The sequence below is a fragment of the Lytechinus variegatus genome, chromosome 5 (assembly GCF_018143015.1).
Source record: "Lytechinus variegatus isolate NC3 chromosome 5, Lvar_3.0, whole genome shotgun sequence".
NCBI lineage: Eukaryota > Metazoa > Echinodermata > Echinoidea > Temnopleuroida > Toxopneustidae > Lytechinus > Lytechinus variegatus.
In genome coordinates this window covers 10,533,389-10,554,577 of record NC_054744.1, presented here as the reverse complement: position 1 = coordinate 10,554,577, position 21,189 = coordinate 10,533,389, and the positions used below count along the sequence as shown (strand labels likewise).

At 42.1% G+C, this 21,189-nt stretch overlaps 11 protein-coding genes across 11 annotated transcripts; all 11 read left to right on the top strand.

The window, feature by feature from the left end:
- The first annotated feature begins 37 nt into the window (after window positions 1–37).
- On the top strand, window positions 38–1,105 carry LOC121415265 (histone H4). Its single transcript, XM_041608451.1, has one exon. The coding sequence runs from the start codon at window positions 744–746 to the stop codon at window positions 1,053–1,055; it is 312 nt and encodes a 103-aa protein (XP_041464385.1). The 5' UTR covers window positions 38–743; the 3' UTR covers window positions 1,056–1,105.
- Window positions 1,106–2,413: 1,308 nt separating this feature from the next.
- Window positions 2,414–3,713, top strand: LOC121415259 (histone H2B.2, embryonic-like). The gene has a single exon (XM_041608444.1). It carries the CDS (start codon window positions 2,544–2,546, stop codon window positions 2,913–2,915), a length of 372 nt encoding a protein of 123 aa, XP_041464378.1. The 5' UTR covers window positions 2,414–2,543; the 3' UTR covers window positions 2,916–3,713.
- A 1,046-nt stretch (window positions 3,714–4,759) lies between these two features.
- LOC121415255 (histone H2A, embryonic) lies at window positions 4,760–5,577 on the top strand. The gene has a single exon (XM_041608438.1). It carries the CDS (start codon window positions 5,153–5,155, stop codon window positions 5,525–5,527), a length of 375 nt encoding a protein of 124 aa, XP_041464372.1. The 5' UTR covers window positions 4,760–5,152; the 3' UTR covers window positions 5,528–5,577.
- Window positions 5,578–6,712: 1,135 nt separating this feature from the next.
- LOC121415250 (histone H1.1, embryonic-like) lies at window positions 6,713–7,425 on the top strand. The gene has a single exon (XM_041608433.1). It carries the CDS (start codon window positions 6,763–6,765, stop codon window positions 7,369–7,371), a length of 609 nt encoding a protein of 202 aa, XP_041464367.1. The 5' UTR covers window positions 6,713–6,762; the 3' UTR covers window positions 7,372–7,425.
- A 51-nt stretch (window positions 7,426–7,476) lies between these two features.
- On the top strand, window positions 7,477–8,544 carry LOC121415264 (histone H4). The gene has a single exon (XM_041608450.1). It carries the CDS (start codon window positions 8,183–8,185, stop codon window positions 8,492–8,494), a length of 312 nt encoding a protein of 103 aa, XP_041464384.1. The 5' UTR covers window positions 7,477–8,182; the 3' UTR covers window positions 8,495–8,544.
- A 1,306-nt stretch (window positions 8,545–9,850) lies between these two features.
- LOC121415257 (histone H2B.2, embryonic-like) lies at window positions 9,851–10,401 on the top strand. Its single transcript, XM_041608442.1, has one exon. The coding sequence runs from the start codon at window positions 9,981–9,983 to the stop codon at window positions 10,350–10,352; it is 372 nt and encodes a 123-aa protein (XP_041464376.1). The 5' UTR covers window positions 9,851–9,980; the 3' UTR covers window positions 10,353–10,401.
- Window positions 10,402–11,722: 1,321 nt separating this feature from the next.
- On the top strand, window positions 11,723–13,011 carry LOC121415256 (histone H2A, embryonic). The gene has a single exon (XM_041608439.1). It carries the CDS (start codon window positions 12,587–12,589, stop codon window positions 12,959–12,961), a length of 375 nt encoding a protein of 124 aa, XP_041464373.1. The 5' UTR covers window positions 11,723–12,586; the 3' UTR covers window positions 12,962–13,011.
- Window positions 13,012–14,146: 1,135 nt separating this feature from the next.
- On the top strand, window positions 14,147–14,859 carry LOC121415249 (histone H1.1, embryonic-like). The gene has a single exon (XM_041608431.1). It carries the CDS (start codon window positions 14,197–14,199, stop codon window positions 14,803–14,805), a length of 609 nt encoding a protein of 202 aa, XP_041464365.1. The 5' UTR covers window positions 14,147–14,196; the 3' UTR covers window positions 14,806–14,859.
- Window positions 14,860–14,910: 51 nt separating this feature from the next.
- On the top strand, window positions 14,911–15,978 carry LOC121415266 (histone H4). The gene has a single exon (XM_041608452.1). It carries the CDS (start codon window positions 15,617–15,619, stop codon window positions 15,926–15,928), a length of 312 nt encoding a protein of 103 aa, XP_041464386.1. The 5' UTR covers window positions 14,911–15,616; the 3' UTR covers window positions 15,929–15,978.
- Window positions 15,979–17,285: 1,307 nt separating this feature from the next.
- LOC121415261 (histone H2B.2, embryonic-like) lies at window positions 17,286–18,582 on the top strand. Its single transcript, XM_041608446.1, has one exon. It carries the CDS (start codon window positions 17,416–17,418, stop codon window positions 17,785–17,787), a length of 372 nt encoding a protein of 123 aa, XP_041464380.1. The 5' UTR covers window positions 17,286–17,415; the 3' UTR covers window positions 17,788–18,582.
- Window positions 18,583–20,017: 1,435 nt separating this feature from the next.
- On the top strand, window positions 20,018–20,619 carry LOC121415269 (histone H2A, embryonic). The gene has a single exon (XM_041608455.1). It carries the CDS (start codon window positions 20,022–20,024, stop codon window positions 20,394–20,396), a length of 375 nt encoding a protein of 124 aa, XP_041464389.1. The 5' UTR covers window positions 20,018–20,021; the 3' UTR covers window positions 20,397–20,619.
- The last annotated feature ends 570 nt before the right edge of the window (window positions 20,620–21,189 follow it).

Here is a 21,189-nt window from a genome sequence, read left to right as displayed (position 1 = left end):
AATACTTGTCTCAATGAAAACGATACTGATAATAATGATAATAACAAAGAGAATAATAATAAGAAAAAGAATAATAAAAAAGAAAATTAAGGAAAATAATAATAAAAAAAAATAGTATGAACCATATTGTGACCACCCGCACTGGTATAAGTCGGATTCTAATACCCCCAACAAATAAAAGTATTAAGATAATGCATCTATTAAATGGTTCGGTAATTGGACAATATTATGACATTATAAGAAGGAGGAACAAGGGGCGAAATTTGAATAACATATAAGATATATAAAAATGCATATGAAACTAATTATATACTGTATGAAGTTAACATATCGTGGGGGAAAAATAACACGAAGAGAAAGGAAGAAAACGTAAGAAATAAATAATGCCAAGAAAGTTAACTAGAGAGGGAGATCGGTATCATTGGTGAAATTCGAGACGTTGCCTTATATTCGAGTACTATTTACAATATCTTCCAAAAAGTATGCATTTTACTTTTCTTTTCCTGAGGGTCATTATTCCGTGCGTTTTCAGGGCGGGGACTCTTTCAGAAATCATATCGGCGTCGGCACAAGGGGGCGCTCTGACGCGAGTGCCAATCGCCGCCGGGTCGGCGCGGTGACGAGTTTCGTCACCCACGTCCGCAATCTGACCACAATAGCCGCTGCTCTAGCGGATGACCTCATTCGCTCAGCGTAACATCCAGTCTTCAGTATCGTACAACAACTAGCTCTCATTCATCAAGATGTCTGGTCGCGGAAAAGGAGGAAAGGGTCTTGGAAAGGGTGGTGCCAAACGTCATCGCAAGGTTCTACGAGACAACATCCAAGGTATCACGAAGCCTGCTATCCGCCGTCTAGCAAGAAGAGGTGGAGTCAAAAGAATCTCTGGTCTCATCTACGAAGAGACACGCGGTGTACTGAAAGTCTTCTTGGAGAATGTCATCCGTGATGCCGTCACCTACTGTGAGCACGCCAAACGAAAGACCGTCACAGCCATGGACGTGGTCTATGCACTGAAGAGGCAGGGCCGTACCCTGTACGGTTTTGGCGGCTAGTCTGATACTACGGTTATGGCTAGAAATAACGGCTCTTTTCAGAGCCACCACATGATCAAGAAAGAATGTTGTTGTCAGTACTCTAATAATTTAGTGCTAAATATAAATCAATTTAGGAAATAATTTCATACTTTCATTATCATCATAGCATCAAATTACCATTGCCTTATACAGAGTGAGGATGGCATGTGAGTAGCCAGAGAGGTTTTAGAGTTGAGGTACGTTATTCACAGTTTTACAAAATTTGATCGCAAAGAAATCCATTCTATTACATAGCTGCAATAATTAAGGTGCCAAAATGCCGGTTATATTTTTCGTGACCAATAAAGAAGAAAAAATATTAATCATCATGTATCGCTGTGATCTAACATTGGTAGACTACATTATGATCATCAGCAAAGAATAACACGGCAGCATTTCCAATATGTATGTATCACGTGCGTCCAAAGGAAATAAACGACTATGATATAGATATAAATCATTACTTCTTATGCAAAGTCTTAATTTCTTTCAATCAATCGGATGGCTGTAAATATACTTGGGATGGGGTGAGGTAGGAAGAGAAATGGGGGGGGGGGGGTGGAGAGAGAGAGAGTGAGAAGCATAAAAAATAATACTAATTGGGAAAAAGGATAAAAGACGGCCTCCGCTCCTAGTTATCCAGGTCGCTCTTTTGCTACCTAAAAAAACCCGGCTAAACTCCTTATTTCAATTTCAGTAAAAACAGATAATAAACTGCGTTTCCCCCATTTCACTAAAAGCATGAACTTTTCACGGAGGGTTTGTACTGTGAAATAGGAATGAATTGATGTTTATCGAGATGCATTTAAATAAACATGAATTTCTATTTTGACTGGTTCACATGAAGGAATTTTCCTATGTCCTGATGAAAAGAAAATATCACAATATTCAATTTTCATTACCCTCACTTAAAAGAGAGGTTTTAATTTCTGAAAATTCACCAGGAAAAGGGGGATTATTTTCATTCGACCTGATAACAATATTATTGTACAAGCTGTAACGACATATCGCCATTTTTCGTCAGTACTACACTACATCACATCACGTCGTCACTTTTTAAAAGCATAAACTTCGCTCAGCATGTATCTATTGTGATATCGTGCTTAACAACAATCTTTGATGTTGTCCTGAAGAATATCTCCTTAAAAATAATATAATTAATTTTCAAAAGAGTTTTCACTGATCCGAAAAACAATAAGGTCATATGAATTTAATAAGAAGATAGTATCACCACACTCATTGCATAAGACCACTTTGTCGCCATCTCTCGACCAGGGGCAGTACAGGCGCCCATTGGCCGGCCGGCCAATGAAAGACCGGGGCTCATTTGCATACGGACCGCGCCGCACCGGACCCGGACGCGGTGTATAAATAGGGCGATTGAGACGGGGCACTCGCATTAGCAATCGAATATCTAATCGGTGCACACGCTTCGGTACATTCTTCACATACCAGCTTACATTCATCATGGCTCCAACAGGTCAAGTTGCCAAGAAAGGTTCCAAGAAAGCAGTCAAGGCCCCCCGGCCCAGCGGCGGCAAGAAGAGGCAGAGGAAAAGGAAGGAGAGCTACGGAATCTACATCTACAAAGTCCTTAAGCAGGTTCACCCTGATACCGGAATTTCTGGCCGGGCCATGACGATCATGAACAGCTTCGTCAACGACATCTTCGAGCGGATTGCCGGCGAAGCTGGTCGGCTGGCCCAGTACAACAAGAAATCTACCATCAGCAGTCGTGAGATACAGACCGCCGTGCGCCTTCTTCTTCCAGGGGAGCTTGCTAAGCACGCCGTGAGTGAGGGCACCAAAGCGGTGACGAAGTATACCACATCTAAATAGAGGGAGTTCTAGTCTTCATAAACAAACAACGGCCCTTTTCAGGGCCACACAAATATTCAAGAAAGAATGCATTATGTAGTATGATAAGTAGTATGAATGAACAGTCGAATCAATTAAACGAATTAAAATAATAGCTAAATATTACAGATGAAAATGAATCTTTTGAAAATCAAGTAACAAGTATGTGTGTAATGGGAAAGGTGCCGATGATAAGGAATGATCATGAATGATTATGCGTTTGAGAATGCATGCATGCTATAAATTAATACTGAAAATGAATACTGAATGGGGGGGGGGGTATAAAGTCGCAAATACGGGATGCAAAGCAAATCCAAGTTAGCATATAATTTGCGTATGTTATTGACAAGACGGGGGGGGGTCTTGATTTTTCATTGACTCATGGCGTCCCCGTTCCCTAGTTTCTTACATGTTGTTACTTTCTCCAAAAAAGGATGACACCCAAAATCGGTCGCCCCGTGAATATAGTTTACTATTACCGTAGTGTAATTCGTCACCCCTTTGGTGCCTTCACTCACGCACTGCCGTTGTGCACAGCGCCACCACCATACCACGCTTCGCGCGTTATGACAATAGAGCAACACAACTGACCAATCACGACCGCTCTGCGGACGGTGCCGTTGGGTTTGGGATCTCTCGGAGGTCTTATAAATAGCGGTCTCTTTTTAGTGGCAGTCACTCATCTCGTCTTCTACGTTCGATTCGCAGACTTACCATCAGACAAGTAACCTACCATGGCACGCACCAAGCAGACGGCTCGCAAATCTACCGGAGGAAAGGCTCCCAGAAAGCAGTTGGCAACCAAGGCGGCCAGGAAGAGTGCCCCAGCCACAGGGGGAGTTAAAAAGCCACATAGATACAGGCCTGGAACTGTCGCCTTGAGAGAGATTCGCCGCTACCAGAAGAGCACCGAGCTTCTGATCCGCAAACTCCCATTCCAGCGTCTTGTGAGGGAGATTGCCCAGGACTTCAAAACAGAGCTCCGCTTCCAGAGTTCCGCCGTAATGGCCCTTCAAGAAGCTAGCGAAGCCTATCTGGTCGGGCTATTTGAAGACACCAACCTGTGCGCCATCCATGCTAAGAGGGTTACCATCATGCCGAAAGATATCCAGCTGGCCCGTCGAATCCGTGGAGAACGCGCCTAGAGCGCCAATGCACTACAGCCTGTAATGCATATAACCAAACGGCTCTTTTCAGAGCCACCATAACATCACGAAAGAATCACTGATATCTTATGCAATATATACATGAATAGTTGGAAGAAATAAAGGATCCCTGGGATAATTGAAATATTATAATATAATAGATATAATGCACATCGTGCATATAACTTTGATCAAAATAGTGTTGTGAGGGAACCGGGGGGGGGGGGGGGTAATCACCTGTAGTCGCATGAAGAGTGAGTGCGTATGTCACATGCCACTGTCACTGCTTGTCCTTGACATCCTCCTCCTTTTTTCCTATTGAAATGAAAAAAGGAAAGAAATAAATTAGTGATAAAATCGACATAACAGTATATACACGCAGTCTTTATCATTGTTATTATTTTAATATATAAAACACACGTGAAATCGCAAGCCATAAGGCTTCGCTTTCGGCTGTTTGATGATTTTGAAGGTAGGATTGAGTTAGTTGGTACACTTGTTCCAATAAATATATTCCAGGGGGTACATACTTGTTTCAAGAAGATCTGTTTGTAATTTGATTTGAATAAGAATTCACTTGCTAGTCTGTTATTGAAATATAAAATCAAAATAGATTAATGCATTCGTTATTGTATCGTATTTGGTTCAGGTAGGTATGTTATGCAGCCATATTGCAACACAGTACACCACGAGCTTCCAGAATTGAGTTGTGCGTTCGATTATTAGAGGGATCATAATAAATTTTGGTGTGCACGTCATTCTAATTTTTTTCAAGAAAATGAAATAAATGGTGCACAGGAAAAGATAGGGTTAGGAATAGTAAACAAATGAGAAGGAATTGGCCGCAAGATGGCAGCAGTCACGAATATTGATTTTTGTTTTCAGAGGCCGTACTGGCGACGGCGGTCAGCGAACCGTTGATTGGACAATAGTTGCAATACCCCGGCGGTAAATGCGAACGCCACATCGTGTATAAAAAGGCAGAAAAAAAGCGGTGAGGGGTCATTACACGAATGCACACTGCTCCGGTCTGATCTTCAACTCGTTATCAGCTCATCTCATCAGTAAAACATCATGTCTGGAAGAGGAAAGAGTGGAAAGGCCCGAACCAAGGCAAAGACTCGCTCATCCCGTGCTGGTCTTCAGTTCCCAGTGGGACGTGTTCACCGATTTCTTCGAAAGGGCAGCTATGCACAGAGGGTAGGCGCTGGGGCACCCGTCTACATGGCTGCAGTATTGGAGTACCTGACTGCCGAAATCTTGGAACTCGCCGGTAATGCTGCTCGTGACAACAAGAAGTCTAGGATCATCCCTCGTCACCTTCAGCTCGCCGTACGCAACGACGAGGAACTGAACAAACTCTTGGGTGGTGTGACAATCGCACAAGGTGGTGTACTGCCAAACATCCAAGCCGTGTTGCTTCCAAAGAAGACCGCTAAATCAAGCTAGTTTGCCTCGCCCGGCGAACCCCCATTTTCAACGGCCCTTATCAGGGCCACCAAATATTCACGAAAGAATCGTTGTTGTTTTCTTTTCATTGGTATCCATCCCTCACTAACTCTATACATACAGATAAGGTAAATGACGTGACGGATAAGAAAAATGTATAATGACAAGTAGATTAGAAGTAAAATGATGTCAAATAAATAAATGAATAAAAAATTAAGCAGAGTTCAGGGAGGCTCATCAAGTTAATTTGAAAAAAATTCACCAAAACTTAGTAACATGAAATTTCAAATAACGGGGGTGCACTGGAAGGGAAAATATTCATAGACGTAGAAGAAGAAGTAGTAAGAGTAGAAGTAGTAGTAGTAGTAAGAGTAGTAGTAGTAGTAAGAGTAGTATTAGTAGTAAGAGTAGTATTAGTAGTAAGAGTAGTATTAGTAGTAAGAGTAGTATTAGTAGTAAGAGTAGTATTAGTAGTAAGAGTAGTAGTAGTAGTAAGAGTAGTATTAGTAGTAAGAGTAGTATTAGTAGTAGTAGTAGTAGTAAGAGTAGTATTAGTAGTAAGAGTAGTATTAGTAGTAGTAGTAGTAGTAGTAGTAGTAGTAGTAGTAGTAGTAGTAGTAGTAGTAGTAGTAGTAGTAGTAGTAGTAGTAGTAGTAGTATATCAAATTCAGGAAGTCCTAAACTTTCGTGATAACGAGTGCTTCAATCATTCAGATGACAGTTAATGTCACACGCTCTTGATGTCGACCAACGCCCCCTTGTGGCGAGTTGTTCCTAGCCTCGGTGTTCCGTCATTAAATTCAGTAGCTACGCTAGGATGGCAATACCGAACAAAGACTTTCTCTCTTTTTAGTTTATGTTTTATCAATGATAGCATGCATACGAATATATAATATGTGCATGTTTATGGGCGAAAAAAATAATAATAATATAAAAATATCGTTACAAATTGTCTTCGAAAGGAAAATAACGGGAGGAGCAATAAGAAGTAGAAGAAGAATAATAAGAAGGAGAATAATAATAAACATGATAATAATAAGAAGAAGAAAAAGGGGAAGAGGAAGAAGAATTTACTCTAGTTAGCAGAAGCACTCGTAAAATGGGCAACACTGTAGTGGAGCGGGCAGGCATGGGAGGTTTCCTACCACGTACGCAACCATGACGTATAATGATCATTTCGCGGTGAGGCGGGCACTTGTTTTGTTCACATCGCAACTGTAAAGACGTATACCAAAATGGCTGAGAAGGACACCAAGAAGGCTCCTAAGAAGAAACCAGCGACCCATCCGCCTGCTGCTGAGATGGTTATGACAGCAATTACCGAACTGAAGGAGAAGAATGGATCTTCGCTGCAGGCAATCAAGAAGTACATCGAGCAGAACTTCGATGTCCAGATGGACCGACAGCTCATATTCATCAAGAAGGCTCTGAAGGCTGGTGTGGAGAAGGGCAAACTTACGCAGACGAAGGGGAAAGGTGCTTCGGGGTCATTCAAGTTGAATGTGCAAGCAGCCAAGGCACAGGCAGCGGAGAAGGCCAAGAAGGAAAAGGAGAGGGCCAAGAAGGAGAAAGAGAGGGAGAAGGCCAAGGCGAAAGCTGCAGCCCAGAAGGAGAAAAAGCAGAAGGCAGCCGCCGCTAAGAAGGCAAAAGCAGCACCCAAGAAAGTGAAGAAGTCAGTAAAGAAGACTACTGAGAAGAAAGAGAAGAAAAAGACGCCGAAGAAGAAAGTCCCTGCCAAGAAATCGACACCCAAGAAGGCGACCAAGAAGGCGGTAGCCAAGAAGCCAAAGGCTTCGAACCCCAAGAAACCCGCGGCAAAGAAGGTGACAAAGAAATCCAAGTGATTTCTGGATAGCCACTTTCCAGTGCCAACCAAACGGCTCTTTTCAGAGCCACCACATTTCCAAGAAAGAATACTTGTCTCAATGAAAACGATACTGATAATAATGATAATAACAAAGAGAATAATAATAAGAAAAAGAATAATAAAAAAGAAAATTAAGGAAAATAATAATAAAAAAAAATAGTATGAACCATATTGTGACCACCCGCACTGGTATAAGTCGGATTCTAATACCCCCAACAAATAAAAGTATTAAGATAATGCATCTATTAAATGGTTCGGTAATTGGACAATATTATGACATTATAAGAAGGAGGAACAAGGGGCGAAATTTGAATAACATATAAGATATATAAAAATGCATATGAAACTAATTATATACTGTATGAAGTTAACATATCGTGGGGGAAAAATAACACGAAGAGAAAGGAAGAAAACGTAAGAAATAAATAATGCCAAGAAAGTTAACTAGAGAGGGAGATCGGTATCATTGGTGAAATTCGAGACGTTGCCTTATATTCGAGTACTATTTACAATATCTTCCAAAAAGTATGCATTTTACTTTTCTTTTCCTGAGGGTCATTATTCCGTGCGTTTTCAGGGCGGGGACTCTTTCAGAAATCATATCGGCGTCGGCACAAGGGGGCGCTCTGACGCGAGTGCCAATCGCCGCCGGGTCGGCGCGGTGACGAGTTTCGTCACCCACGTCCGCAATCTGACCACAATAGCCGCTGCTCTAGCGGATGACCTCATTCGCTCAGCGTAACATCCAGTCTTCAGTATCGTACAACAACTAGCTCTCATTCATCAAGATGTCTGGTCGCGGAAAAGGAGGAAAGGGTCTTGGAAAGGGTGGTGCCAAACGTCATCGCAAGGTTCTACGAGACAACATCCAAGGTATCACGAAGCCTGCTATCCGCCGTCTAGCAAGAAGAGGTGGAGTCAAAAGAATCTCTGGTCTCATCTACGAAGAGACACGCGGTGTACTGAAAGTCTTCTTGGAGAATGTCATCCGTGATGCCGTCACCTACTGTGAGCACGCCAAACGAAAGACCGTCACAGCCATGGACGTGGTCTATGCACTGAAGAGGCAGGGCCGTACCCTGTACGGTTTTGGCGGCTAGTCTGATACTACGGTTATGGCTAGAAATAACGGCTCTTTTCAGAGCCACCACATGATCAAGAAAGAATGTTGTTGTCAGTACTCTAATAATTTAGTGCTAAATATAAATCAATTTAGGAAATAATTTCATACTTTCATTATCATCATAGCATCAAATTACCATTGCCTTATACAGAGTGAGGATGGCATGTGAGGTGTGGGTCAGGTTTTAGAGTTGAGGTACGTTATTCACAGTTTTACAAAATTTGATCGCAAAGAAATCCATTCTATTACATAGCTGCAATAATTAAGGTGCCAAAATGCCGGTTATATTTTTCGTGACCAATAAAGAAGAAAAAATATTAATCATCATGTATCGCTGTGATCTAACATTGGTAGACTACATTATGATCATCAGCAAAGAATAACACGGCAGCATTTCCAATATGTATGTATCACGTGCGTCCAAAGGAAATAAACGACTATGATATAGATATAAATCATTACTTCTTATGCAAAGTCTTAATTTCTTTCAATCAATCGGATGGCTGTAAATATACTTGGGATGGGGTGAGGTAGGAAGAGAAATGGGGGGGGGGGTGGAGAGAGAGAGAGTGAGAAGCATAAAAAATAATACTAATTGGGAAAAAGGATAAAAGACGGCCTCCGCTCCTAGTTATCCAGGTCGCTCTTTTGCTACCTAAAAAAACCCGGCTAAACTCCTTATTTCAATTTCAGTAAAAACAGATAATAAACTGCGTTTCCCCCATTTCACTAAAAGCATGAACTTTTCACGGAGGGTTTGTACTGTGAAATAGGAATGAATTGATGTTTATCGAGATGCATTTAAATAAACATGAATTTCTATTTTGACTGGTTCACATGAAGGAATTTTCCTATGTCCTGATGAAAAGAAAATATCACAATATTCAATTTTCATTACCCTCACTTAAAAGAGAGGTTTTAATTTCTGAAAATTCACCAGGAAAAGGGGGATTATTTTCATTCGACCTGATAACAATATTATTGTACAAGCTGTAACGACATATCGCCATTTTTCGTCAGTACTACACTACATCACATCACGTCGTCACTTTTTAAAAGCATAAACTTCGCTCAGCATGTATCTATTGTGATATCGTGCTTAACAACAATCTTTGATGTTGTCCTGAAGAATATCTCCTTAAAAATAATATAATTAATTTTCAAAAGAGTTTTCACTGATCCGAAAAACAATAAGGTCATATGAATTTAATAAGAAGATAGTATCACCACACTCATTGCATAAGACCACTTTGTCGCCATCTCTCGACCAGGGGCAGTACAGGCGCCCATTGGCCGGCCGGCCAATGAAAGACCGGGGCTCATTTGCATACGGACCGCGCCGCACCGGACCCGGACGCGGTGTATAAATAGGGCGATTGAGACGGGGCACTCGCATTAGCAATCGAATATCTAATCGGTGCACACGCTTCGGTACATTCTTCACATACCAGCTTACATTCATCATGGCTCCAACAGGTCAAGTTGCCAAGAAAGGTTCCAAGAAAGCAGTCAAGGCCCCCCGGCCCAGCGGCGGCAAGAAGAGGCAGAGGAAAAGGAAGGAGAGCTACGGAATCTACATCTACAAAGTCCTTAAGCAGGTTCACCCTGATACCGGAATTTCTGGCCGGGCCATGACGATCATGAACAGCTTCGTCAACGACATCTTCGAGCGGATTGCCGGCGAAGCTGGTCGGCTGGCCCAGTACAACAAGAAATCTACCATCAGCAGTCGTGAGATACAGACCGCCGTGCGCCTTCTTCTTCCAGGGGAGCTTGCTAAGCACGCCGTGAGTGAGGGCACCAAAGCGGTGACGAAGTATACCACATCTAAATAGAGGGAGTTCTAGTCTTCATAAACAAACAACGGCCCTTTTCAGGGCCACACAAATATTCAAGAAAGAATGCATTATGTAGTATGATAAGTAGTATGAATGAACAGTCGAATCAATTAAACGAATTAAAATAATAGCTAAATATTACAGATGAAAATGAATCTTTTGAAAATCAAGTAACAAGTATGTGTGTAATGGGAAAGGTGCCGATGATAAGGAATGATCATGAATGATTATGCGTTTGAGAATGCATGCATGCTATAAATTAATACTGAAAATGAATACTGAATGGGGGGGGGGGTATAAAGTCGCAAATACGGGATGCAAAGCAAATCCAAGTTAGCATATAATTTGCGTATGTTATTGACAAGACGGGGGGTCTTGATTTTTCATTGACTCATGGCGTCCCCGTTCCCTAGTTTCTTACATGTTGTTACTTTCTCCAAAAAAGGATGACACCCAAAATCGGTCGCCCCGTGAATATAGTTTACTATTACCGTAGTGTAATTCGTCACCCCTTTGGTGCCTTCACTCACGCACTGCCGTTGTGCACAGCGCCACCACCATACCACGCTTCGCGCGTTATGACAATAGAGCAACACAACTGACCAATCACGACCGCTCTGCGGACGGTGCCGTTGGGTTTGGGATCTCTCGGAGGTCTTATAAATAGCGGTCTCTTTTTAGTGGCAGTCACTCATCTCGTCTTCTACGTTCGATTCGCAGACTTACCATCAGACAAGTAACCTACCATGGCACGCACCAAGCAGACGGCTCGCAAATCTACCGGAGGAAAGGCTCCCAGAAAGCAGTTGGCAACCAAGGCGGCCAGGAAGAGTGCCCCAGCCACAGGGGGAGTTAAAAAGCCACATAGATACAGGCCTGGAACTGTCGCCTTGAGAGAGATTCGCCGCTACCAGAAGAGCACCGAGCTTCTGATCCGCAAACTCCCATTCCAGCGTCTTGTGAGGGAGATTGCCCAGGACTTCAAAACAGAGCTCCGCTTCCAGAGTTCCGCCGTAATGGCCCTTCAAGAAGCTAGCGAAGCCTATCTGGTCGGGCTATTTGAAGACACCAACCTGTGCGCCATCCATGCTAAGAGGGTTACCATCATGCCGAAAGATATCCAGCTGGCCCGTCGAATCCGTGGAGAACGCGCCTAGAGCGCCAATGCACTACAGCCTGTAATGCATATAACCAAACGGCTCTTTTCAGAGCCACCATAACATCACGAAAGAATCACTGATATCTTATGCAATATATACATGAATAGTTGGAAGAAATAAAGGATCCCTGGGATAATTGAAATATTATAATATAATAGATATAATGCACATCGTGCATATAACTTTGATCAAAATAGTGTTGTGAGGGAACCGGGGGGGGGGGGGGGTAATCACCTGTAGTCGCATGAAGAGTGAGTGCGTATGTCACATGCCACTGTCACTGCTTGTCCTTGACATCCTCCTCCTTTTTTCCTATTGAAATGAAAAAAGGAAAGAAATAAATTAGTGATAAAATCGACATAACAGTATATACACGCAGTCTTTATCATTGTTATTATTTTAATATATAAAACACACGTGAAATCGCAAGCCATAAGGCTTCGCTTTCGGCTGTTTGATGATTTTGAAGGTAGGATTGAGTTAGTTGGTACACTTGTTCCAATAAATATATTCCAGGGGGTACATACTTGTTTCAAGAAGATCTGTTTGTAATTTGATTTGAATAAGAATTCACTTGCTAGTCTGTTATTGAAATATAAAATCAAAATAGATTAATGCATTCGTTATTGTATCGTATTTGGTTCAGGTAGGTATGTTATGCAGCCATATTGCAACACAGTACACCACGAGCTTCCAGAATTGAGTTGTGCGTTCGATTATTAGAGGGATCATAATAAATTTTGGTGTGCACGTCATTCTAATTTTTTTCAAGAAAATGAAATAAATGGTGCACAGGAAAAGATAGGGTTAGGAATAGTAAACAAATGAGAAGGAATTGGCCGCAAGATGGCAGCAGTCACGAATATTGATTTTTGTTTTCAGAGGCCGTACTGGCGACGGCGGTCAGCGAACCGTTGATTGGACAATAGTTGCAATACCCCGGCGGTAAATGCGAACGCCACATCGTGTATAAAAAGGCAGAAAAAAAGCGGTGAGGGGTCATTACACGAATGCACACTGCTCCGGTCTGATCTTCAACTCGTTATCAGCTCATCTCATCAGTAAAACATCATGTCTGGAAGAGGAAAGAGTGGAAAGGCCCGAACCAAGGCAAAGACTCGCTCATCCCGTGCTGGTCTTCAGTTCCCAGTGGGACGTGTTCACCGATTTCTTCGAAAGGGCAGCTATGCACAGAGGGTAGGCGCTGGGGCACCCGTCTACATGGCTGCAGTATTGGAGTACCTGACTGCCGAAATCTTGGAACTCGCCGGTAATGCTGCTCGTGACAACAAGAAGTCTAGGATCATCCCTCGTCACCTTCAGCTCGCCGTACGCAACGACGAGGAACTGAACAAACTCTTGGGTGGTGTGACAATCGCACAAGGTGGTGTACTGCCAAACATCCAAGCCGTGTTGCTTCCAAAGAAGACCGCTAAATCAAGCTAGTTTGCCTCGCCCGGCGAACCCCCATTTTCAACGGCCCTTATCAGGGCCACCAAATATTCACGAAAGAATCGTTGTTGTTTTCTTTTCATTGGTATCCATCCCTCACTAACTCTATACATACAGATAAGGTAAATGACGTGACGGATAAGAAAAATGTATAATGACAAGTAGATTAGAAGTAAAATGATGTCAAATAAATAAATGAATAAAAAATTAAGCAGAGTTCAGGGAGGCTCATCAAGTTAATTTGAAAAAAATTCACCAAAACTTAGTAACATGAAATTTCAAATAACGGGGGTGCACTGGAAGGGAAAATATTCATAGACGTAGAAGAAGAAGTAGTAAGAGTAGAAGTAGTAGTAGTAGTAAGAGTAGTAGTAGTAGTAAGAGTAGTATTAGTAGTAAGAGTAGTATTAGTAGTAAGAGTAGTATTAGTAGTAAGAGTAGTATTAGTAGTAAGAGTAGTATTAGTAGTAAGAGTAGTAGTAGTAGTAAGAGTAGTATTAGTAGTAAGAGTAGTATTAGTAGTAGTAGTAGTAGTAAGAGTAGTATTAGTAGTAAGAGTAGTATTAGTAGTAGTAGTAGTAGTAGTAGTAGTAGTAGTAGTAGTAGTAGTAGTAGTAGTAGTAGTAGTAGTAGTAGTAGTAGTAGTAGTAGTATATCAAATTCAGGAAGTCCTAAACTTTCGTGATAACGAGTGCTTCAATCATTCAGATGACAGTTAATGTCACACGCTCTTGATGTCGACCAACGCCCCCTTGTGGCGAGTTGTTCCTAGCCTCGGTGTTCCGTCATTAAATTCAGTAGCTACGCTAGGATGGCAATACCGAACAAAGACTTTCTCTCTTTTTAGTTTATGTTTTATCAATGATAGCATGCATACGAATATATAATATGTGCATGTTTATGGGCGAAAAAAATAATAATAATATAAAAATATCGTTACAAATTGTCTTCGAAAGGAAAATAACGGGAGGAGCAATAAGAAGTAGAAGAAGAATAATAAGAAGGAGAATAATAATAAACATGATAATAATAAGAAGAAGAAAAAGGGGAAGAGGAAGAAGAATTTACTCTAGTTAGCAGAAGCACTCGTAAAATGGGCAACACTGTAGTGGAGCGGGCAGGCATGGGAGGTTTCCTACCACGTACGCAACCATGACGTATAATGATCATTTCGCGGTGAGGCGGGCACTTGTTTTGTTCACATCGCAACTGTAAAGACGTATACCAAAATGGCTGAGAAGGACACCAAGAAGGCTCCTAAGAAGAAACCAGCGACCCATCCGCCTGCTGCTGAGATGGTTATGACAGCAATTACCGAACTGAAGGAGAAGAATGGATCTTCGCTGCAGGCAATCAAGAAGTACATCGAGCAGAACTTCGATGTCCAGATGGACCGACAGCTCATATTCATCAAGAAGGCTCTGAAGGCTGGTGTGGAGAAGGGCAAACTTACGCAGACGAAGGGGAAAGGTGCTTCGGGGTCATTCAAGTTGAATGTGCAAGCAGCCAAGGCACAGGCAGCGGAGAAGGCCAAGAAGGAAAAGGAGAGGGCCAAGAAGGAGAAAGAGAGGGAGAAGGCCAAGGCGAAAGCTGCAGCCCAGAAGGAGAAAAAGCAGAAGGCAGCCGCCGCTAAGAAGGCAAAAGCAGCACCCAAGAAAGTGAAGAAGTCAGTAAAGAAGACTACTGAGAAGAAAGAGAAGAAAAAGACGCCGAAGAAGAAAGTCCCTGCCAAGAAATCGACACCCAAGAAGGCGACCAAGAAGGCGGTAGCCAAGAAGCCAAAGGCTTCGAACCCCAAGAAACCCGCGGCAAAGAAGGTGACAAAGAAATCCAAGTGATTTCTGGATAGCCACTTTCCAGTGCCAACCAAACGGCTCTTTTCAGAGCCACCACATTTCCAAGAAAGAATACTTGTCTCAATGAAAACGATACTGATAATAATGATAATAACAAAGAGAATAATAATAAGAAAAAGAATAATAAAAAAGAAAATTAAGGAAAATAATAATAAAAAAAAATAGTATGAACCATATTGTGACCACCCGCACTGGTATAAGTCGGATTCTAATACCCCCAACAAATAAAAGTATTAAGATAATGCATCTATTAAATGGTTCGGTAATTGGACAATATTATGACATTATAAGAAGGAGGAACAAGGGGCGAAATTTGAATAACATATAAGATATATAAAAATGCATATGAAACTAATTATATACTGTATGAAGTTAACATATCGTGGGGGAAAAATAACACGAAGAGAAAGGAAGAAAACGTAAGAAATAAATAATGCCAAGAAAGTTAACTAGAGAGGGAGATCGGTATCATTGGTGAAATTCGAGACGTTGCCTTATATTCGAGTACTATTTACAATATCTTCCAAAAAGTATGCATTTTACTTTTCTTTTCCTGAGGGTCATTATTCCGTGCGTTTTCAGGGCGGGGACTCTTTCAGAAATCATATCGGCGTCGGCACAAGGGGGCGCTCTGACGCGAGTGCCAATCGCCGCCGGGTCGGCGCGGTGACGAGTTTCGTCACCCACGTCCGCAATCTGACCACAATAGCCGCTGCTCTAGCGGATGACCTCATTCGCTCAGCGTAACATCCAGTCTTCAGTATCGTACAACAACTAGCTCTCATTCATCAAGATGTCTGGTCGCGGAAAAGGAGGAAAGGGTCTTGGAAAGGGTGGTGCCAAACGTCATCGCAAGGTTCTACGAGACAACATCCAAGGTATCACGAAGCCTGCTATCCGCCGTCTAGCAAGAAGAGGTGGAGTCAAAAGAATCTCTGGTCTCATCTACGAAGAGACACGCGGTGTACTGAAAGTCTTCTTGGAGAATGTCATCCGTGATGCCGTCACCTACTGTGAGCACGCCAAACGAAAGACCGTCACAGCCATGGACGTGGTCTATGCACTGAAGAGGCAGGGCCGTACCCTGTACGGTTTTGGCGGCTAGTCTGATACTACGGTTATGGCTAGAAATAACGGCTCTTTTCAGAGCCACCACATGATCAAGAAAGAATGTTGTTGTCAGTACTCTAATAATTTAGTGCTAAATATAAATCAATTTAGGAAATAATTTCATACTTTCATTATCATCATAGCATCAAATTACCATTGCCTTATACAGAGTGAGGATGGCATGTGAGTAGCCAAACAGGTTTTAGAGTTGAGGTACGTTATTCACAGTTTTACAAAATTTGATCGCAAAGAAATCCATTCTATTACATAGCTGCAATAATTAAGGTGCCAAAATGCCGGTTATATTTTTCGTGACCAATAAAGAAGAAAAAATATTAATCATCATGTATCGCTGTGATCTAACATTGGTAGACTACATTATGATCATCAGCAAAGAATAACACGGCAGCATTTCCAATATGTATGTATCACGTGCGTCCAAAGGAAATAAACGACTATGATATAGATATAAATCATTACTTCTTATGCAAAGTCTTAATTTCTTTCAATCAATCGGATGGCTGTAAATATACTTGGGATGGGGTGAGGTAGGAAGAGAAATGGGGGGGGGGGGTGGAGAGAGAGAGAGTGAGAAGCATAAAAAATAATACTAATTGGGAAAAAGGATAAAAGACGGCCTCCGCTCCTAGTTATCCAGGTCGCTCTTTTGCTACCTAAAAAAACCCGGCTAAACTCCTTATTTCAATTTCAGTAAAAACAGATAATAAACTGCGTTTCCCCCATTTCACTAAAAGCATGAACTTTTCACGGAGGGTTTGTACTGTGAAATAGGAATGAATTGATGTTTATCGAGATGCATTTAAATAAACATGAATTTCTATTTTGACTGGTTCACATGAAGGAATTTTCCTATGTCCTGATGAAAAGAAAATATCACAATATTCAATTTTCATTACCCTCACTTAAAAGAGAGGTTTTAATTTCTGAAAATTCACCAGGAAAAGGGGGATTATTTTCATTCGACCTGATAACAATATTATTGTACAAGCTGTAACGACATATCGCCATTTTTCGTCAGTACTACACTACATCACATCACGTCGTCACTTTTTAAAAGCATAAACTTCGCTCAGCATGTATCTATTGTGATATCGTGCTTAACAACAATCTTTGATGTTGTCCTGAAGAATATCTCCTTAAAAATAATATAATTAATTTTCAAAAGAGTTTTCACTGATCCGAAAAACAATAAGGTCATATGAATTTAATAAGAAGATAGTATCACCACACTCATTGCATAAGACCACTTTGTCGCCATCTCTCGACCAGGGGCAGTACAGGCGCCCATTGGCCGGCCGGCCAATGAAAGACCGGGGCTCATTTGCATACGGACCGCGCCGCACCGGACCCGGACGCGGTGTATAAATAGGGCGATTGAGACGGGGCACTCGCATTAGCAATCGAATATCTAATCGGTGCACACGCTTCGGTACATTCTTCACATACCAGCTTACATTCATCATGGCTCCAACAGGTCAAGTTGCCAAGAAAGGTTCCAAGAAAGCAGTCAAGGCCCCCCGGCCCAGCGGCGGCAAGAAGAGGCAGAGGAAAAGGAAGGAGAGCTACGGAATCTACATCTACAAAGTCCTTAAGCAGGTTCACCCTGATACCGGAATTTCTGGCCGGGCCATGACGATCATGAACAGCTTCGTCAACGACATCTTCGAGCGGATTGCCGGCGAAGCTGGTCGGCTGGCCCAGTACAACAAGAAATCTACCATCAGCAGTCGTGAGATACAGACCGCCGTGCGCCTTCTTCTTCCAGGGGAGCTTGCTAAGCACGCCGTGAGTGAGGGCACCAAAGCGGTGACGAAGTATACCACATCTAAATAGAGGGAGTTCTAGTCTTCATAAACAAACAACGGCCCTTTTCAGGGCCACACAAATATTCAAGAAAGAATGCATTATGTAGTATGATAAGTAGTATGAATGAACAGTCGAATCAATTAAACGAATTAAAATAATAGCTAAATATTACAGATGAAAATGAATCTTTTGAAAATCAAGTAACAAGTATGTGTGTAATGGGAAAGGTGCCGATGATAAGGAATGATCATGAATGATTATGCGTTTGAGAATGCATGCATGCTATAAATTAATACTGAAAATGAATACTGAATGGGGGGGGGGGTATAAAGTCGCAAATACGGGATGCAAAGCAAATCCAAGTTAGCATATAATTTGCGTATGTTATTGACAAGACGGGGGGTCTTGATTTTTCATTGACTCATGGCGTCCCCGTTCCCTAGTTTCTTACATGTTGTTACTTTCTCCAAAAAAGGATGACACCCAAAATCGGTCGCCCCGTGAATATAGTTTACTATTACCGTAGTGTAATTCGTCACCCCTTTGGTGCCTTCACTCACGCACTGCCGTTGTGCACAGCGCCACCACCATACCACGCTTCGCGCGTTATGACAATAGAGCAACACAACTGACCAATCACGACCGCTCTGCGGACGGTGCCGTTGGGTTTGGGATCTCTCGGAGGTCTTATAAATAGCGGTCTCTTTTTAGTGGCAGTCACTCATCTCGTCTTCTACGTTCGATTCGCAGACTTACCATCAGACAAGTAACCTACCATGGCACGCACCAAGCAGACGGCTCGCAAATCTACCGGAGGAAAGGCTCCCAGAAAGCAGTTGGCAACCAAGGCGGCCAGGAAGAGTGCCCCAGCCACAGGGGGAGTTAAAAAGCCACATAGATACAGGCCTGGAACTGTCGCCTTGAGAGAGATTCGCCGCTACCAGAAGAGCACCGAGCTTCTGATCCGCAAACTCCCATTCCAGCGTCTTGTGAGGGAGATTGCCCAGGACTTCAAAACAGAGCTCCGCTTCCAGAGTTCCGCCGTAATGGCCCTTCAAGAAGCTAGCGAAGCCTATCTGGTCGGGCTATTTGAAGACACCAACCTGTGCGCCATCCATGCTAAGAGGGTTACCATCATGCCGAAAGATATCCAGCTGGCCCGTCGAATCCGTGGAGAACGCGCCTAGAGCGCCAATGCACTACAGCCTGTAATGCATATAACCAAACGGCTCTTTTCAGAGCCACCATAACATCACGAAAGAATCACTGATATCTTATGCAATATATACATGAATAGTTGGAAGAAATAAAGGATCCCTGGGATAATTGAAATATTATAATATAATAGATATAATGCACATCGTGCATATAACTTTGATCAAAATAGTGTTGTGAGGGAACCGGGGGGGGGGGGGGGTAATCACCTGTAGTCGCATGAAGAGTGAGTGCGTATGTCACATGCCACTGTCACTGCTTGTCCTTGACATCCTCCTCCTTTTTTCCTATTGAAATGAAAAAAGGAAAGAAATAAATTAGTGATAAAATCGACATAACAGTATATACACGCAGTCTTTATCATTGTTATTATTTTAATATATAAAACACACGTGAAATCGCAAGCCATAAGGCTTCGCTTTCGGCTGTTTGATGATTTTGAAGGTAGGATTGAGTTAGTTGGTACACTTGTTCCAATAAATATATTCCAGGGGGTACATACTTGTTTCAAGAAGATCTGTTTGTAATTTGATTTGAATAAGAATTCACTTGCTAGTCTGTTATTGAAATATAAAATCAAAATAGATTAATGCATTCGTTATTGTATCGTATTTGGTTCAGGTAGGTATGTTATGCAGCCATATTGCAACACAGTACACCACGAGCTTCCAGAATTGAGTTGTGCGTTCGATTATTAGAGGGATCATAATAAATTTTGGTGTGCACGTCATTCTAATTTTTTTCAAGAAAATGAAATAAATGGTGCACAGGAAAAGATAGGGTTAGGAATAGTAAACAAATGAGAAGGAATTGGCCGCAAGATGGCAGCAGTCACGAATATTGATTTTTGTTTTCAGAGGCCGTACTGGCGACGGCGGTCAGCGAACCGTTGATTGGACAATAGTTGCAATACCCCGGCGGTAAATGCGAACGCCACATCGTGTATAAAAAGGCAGAAAAAAAGCGGTGAGGGGTCATTACACGAATGCACACTGCTCCGGTCTGATCTTCAACTCGTTATCAGCTCATCTCATCAGTAAAACATCATGTCTGGAAGAGGAAAGAGTGGAAAGGCCCGAACCAAGGCAAAGACTCGCTCATCCCGTGCTGGTCTTCAGTTCCCAGTGGGACGTGTTCACCGATTTCTTCGAAAGGGCAGCTATGCACAGAGGGTAGGCGCTGGGGCACCCGTCTACATGGCTGCAGTATTGGAGTACCTGACTGCCGAAATCTTGGAACTCGCCGGTAATGCTGCTCGTGACAACAAGAAGTCTAGGATCATCCCTCGTCACCTTCAGCTCGCCGTACGCAACGACGAGGAACTGAACAAACTCTTGGGTGGTGTGACAATCGCACAAGGTGGTGTACTGCCAAACATCCAAGCCGTGTTGCTTCCAAAGAAGACCGCTAAATCAAGCTAGTTTGCCTCGCCCGGCGAACCCCCATTTTCAACGGCCCTTATCAGGGCCACCAAATATTCACGAAAGAATCGTTGTTGTTTTCTTTTCATTGGTATCCATCCCTCTTTCTCCCTCACTAACTCTATACATACAGATAAGGTAAATGACGTGACGGATAAGAAAAATGTATAATGACAAGTAGATTAGAAGTAAAATGATGTCAAATAAATAAATGAATAAAAAATTAAGCAGAGTTCAGGGAGGCTCATCAAGTTAATTTGAAAAAAATTCACCAAAACTTAGTAACATGAAATTTCAAATAACGGGGGTGCACTGGAAGGGAAAATATTCATAGACGTAGAAGAAGAAGTAGTAAGAGTAGAAGTAGTAGTAGTAGTAAGAGTAGTAGTAGTAGTAAGAGTAGTATTAGTAGTAAGAGTAGTATTAGTAGTAAGAGTAGTATTAGTAGTAAGAGTAGTATTAGTAGTAAGAGTAGTATTAGTAGTAAGAGTAGTATTAGTAGTAAGAGTAGTATTAGTAGTAAGAGTAGTATTAGTAGTAGTAGTAGTAGTAAGAGTAGTATTAGTAGTAAGAGTAGTATTAGTAGTAGTAGTAGTAGTAGTAGTAGTAGTAGTAGTAGTAGTAGTAGTAGTAGTAGTAGTAGTAGTAGTAGTAGTAGTAGTAGTAGTATATCAAATTCAGGAAGTCCTAAACTTTCGTGATAACGAGTGCTTCAATCATTCAGATGACAGTTAATGTCACACGCTCTTGATGTCGACCAACGCCCCCTTGTGGCGAGTTGTTCCTAGCCTCG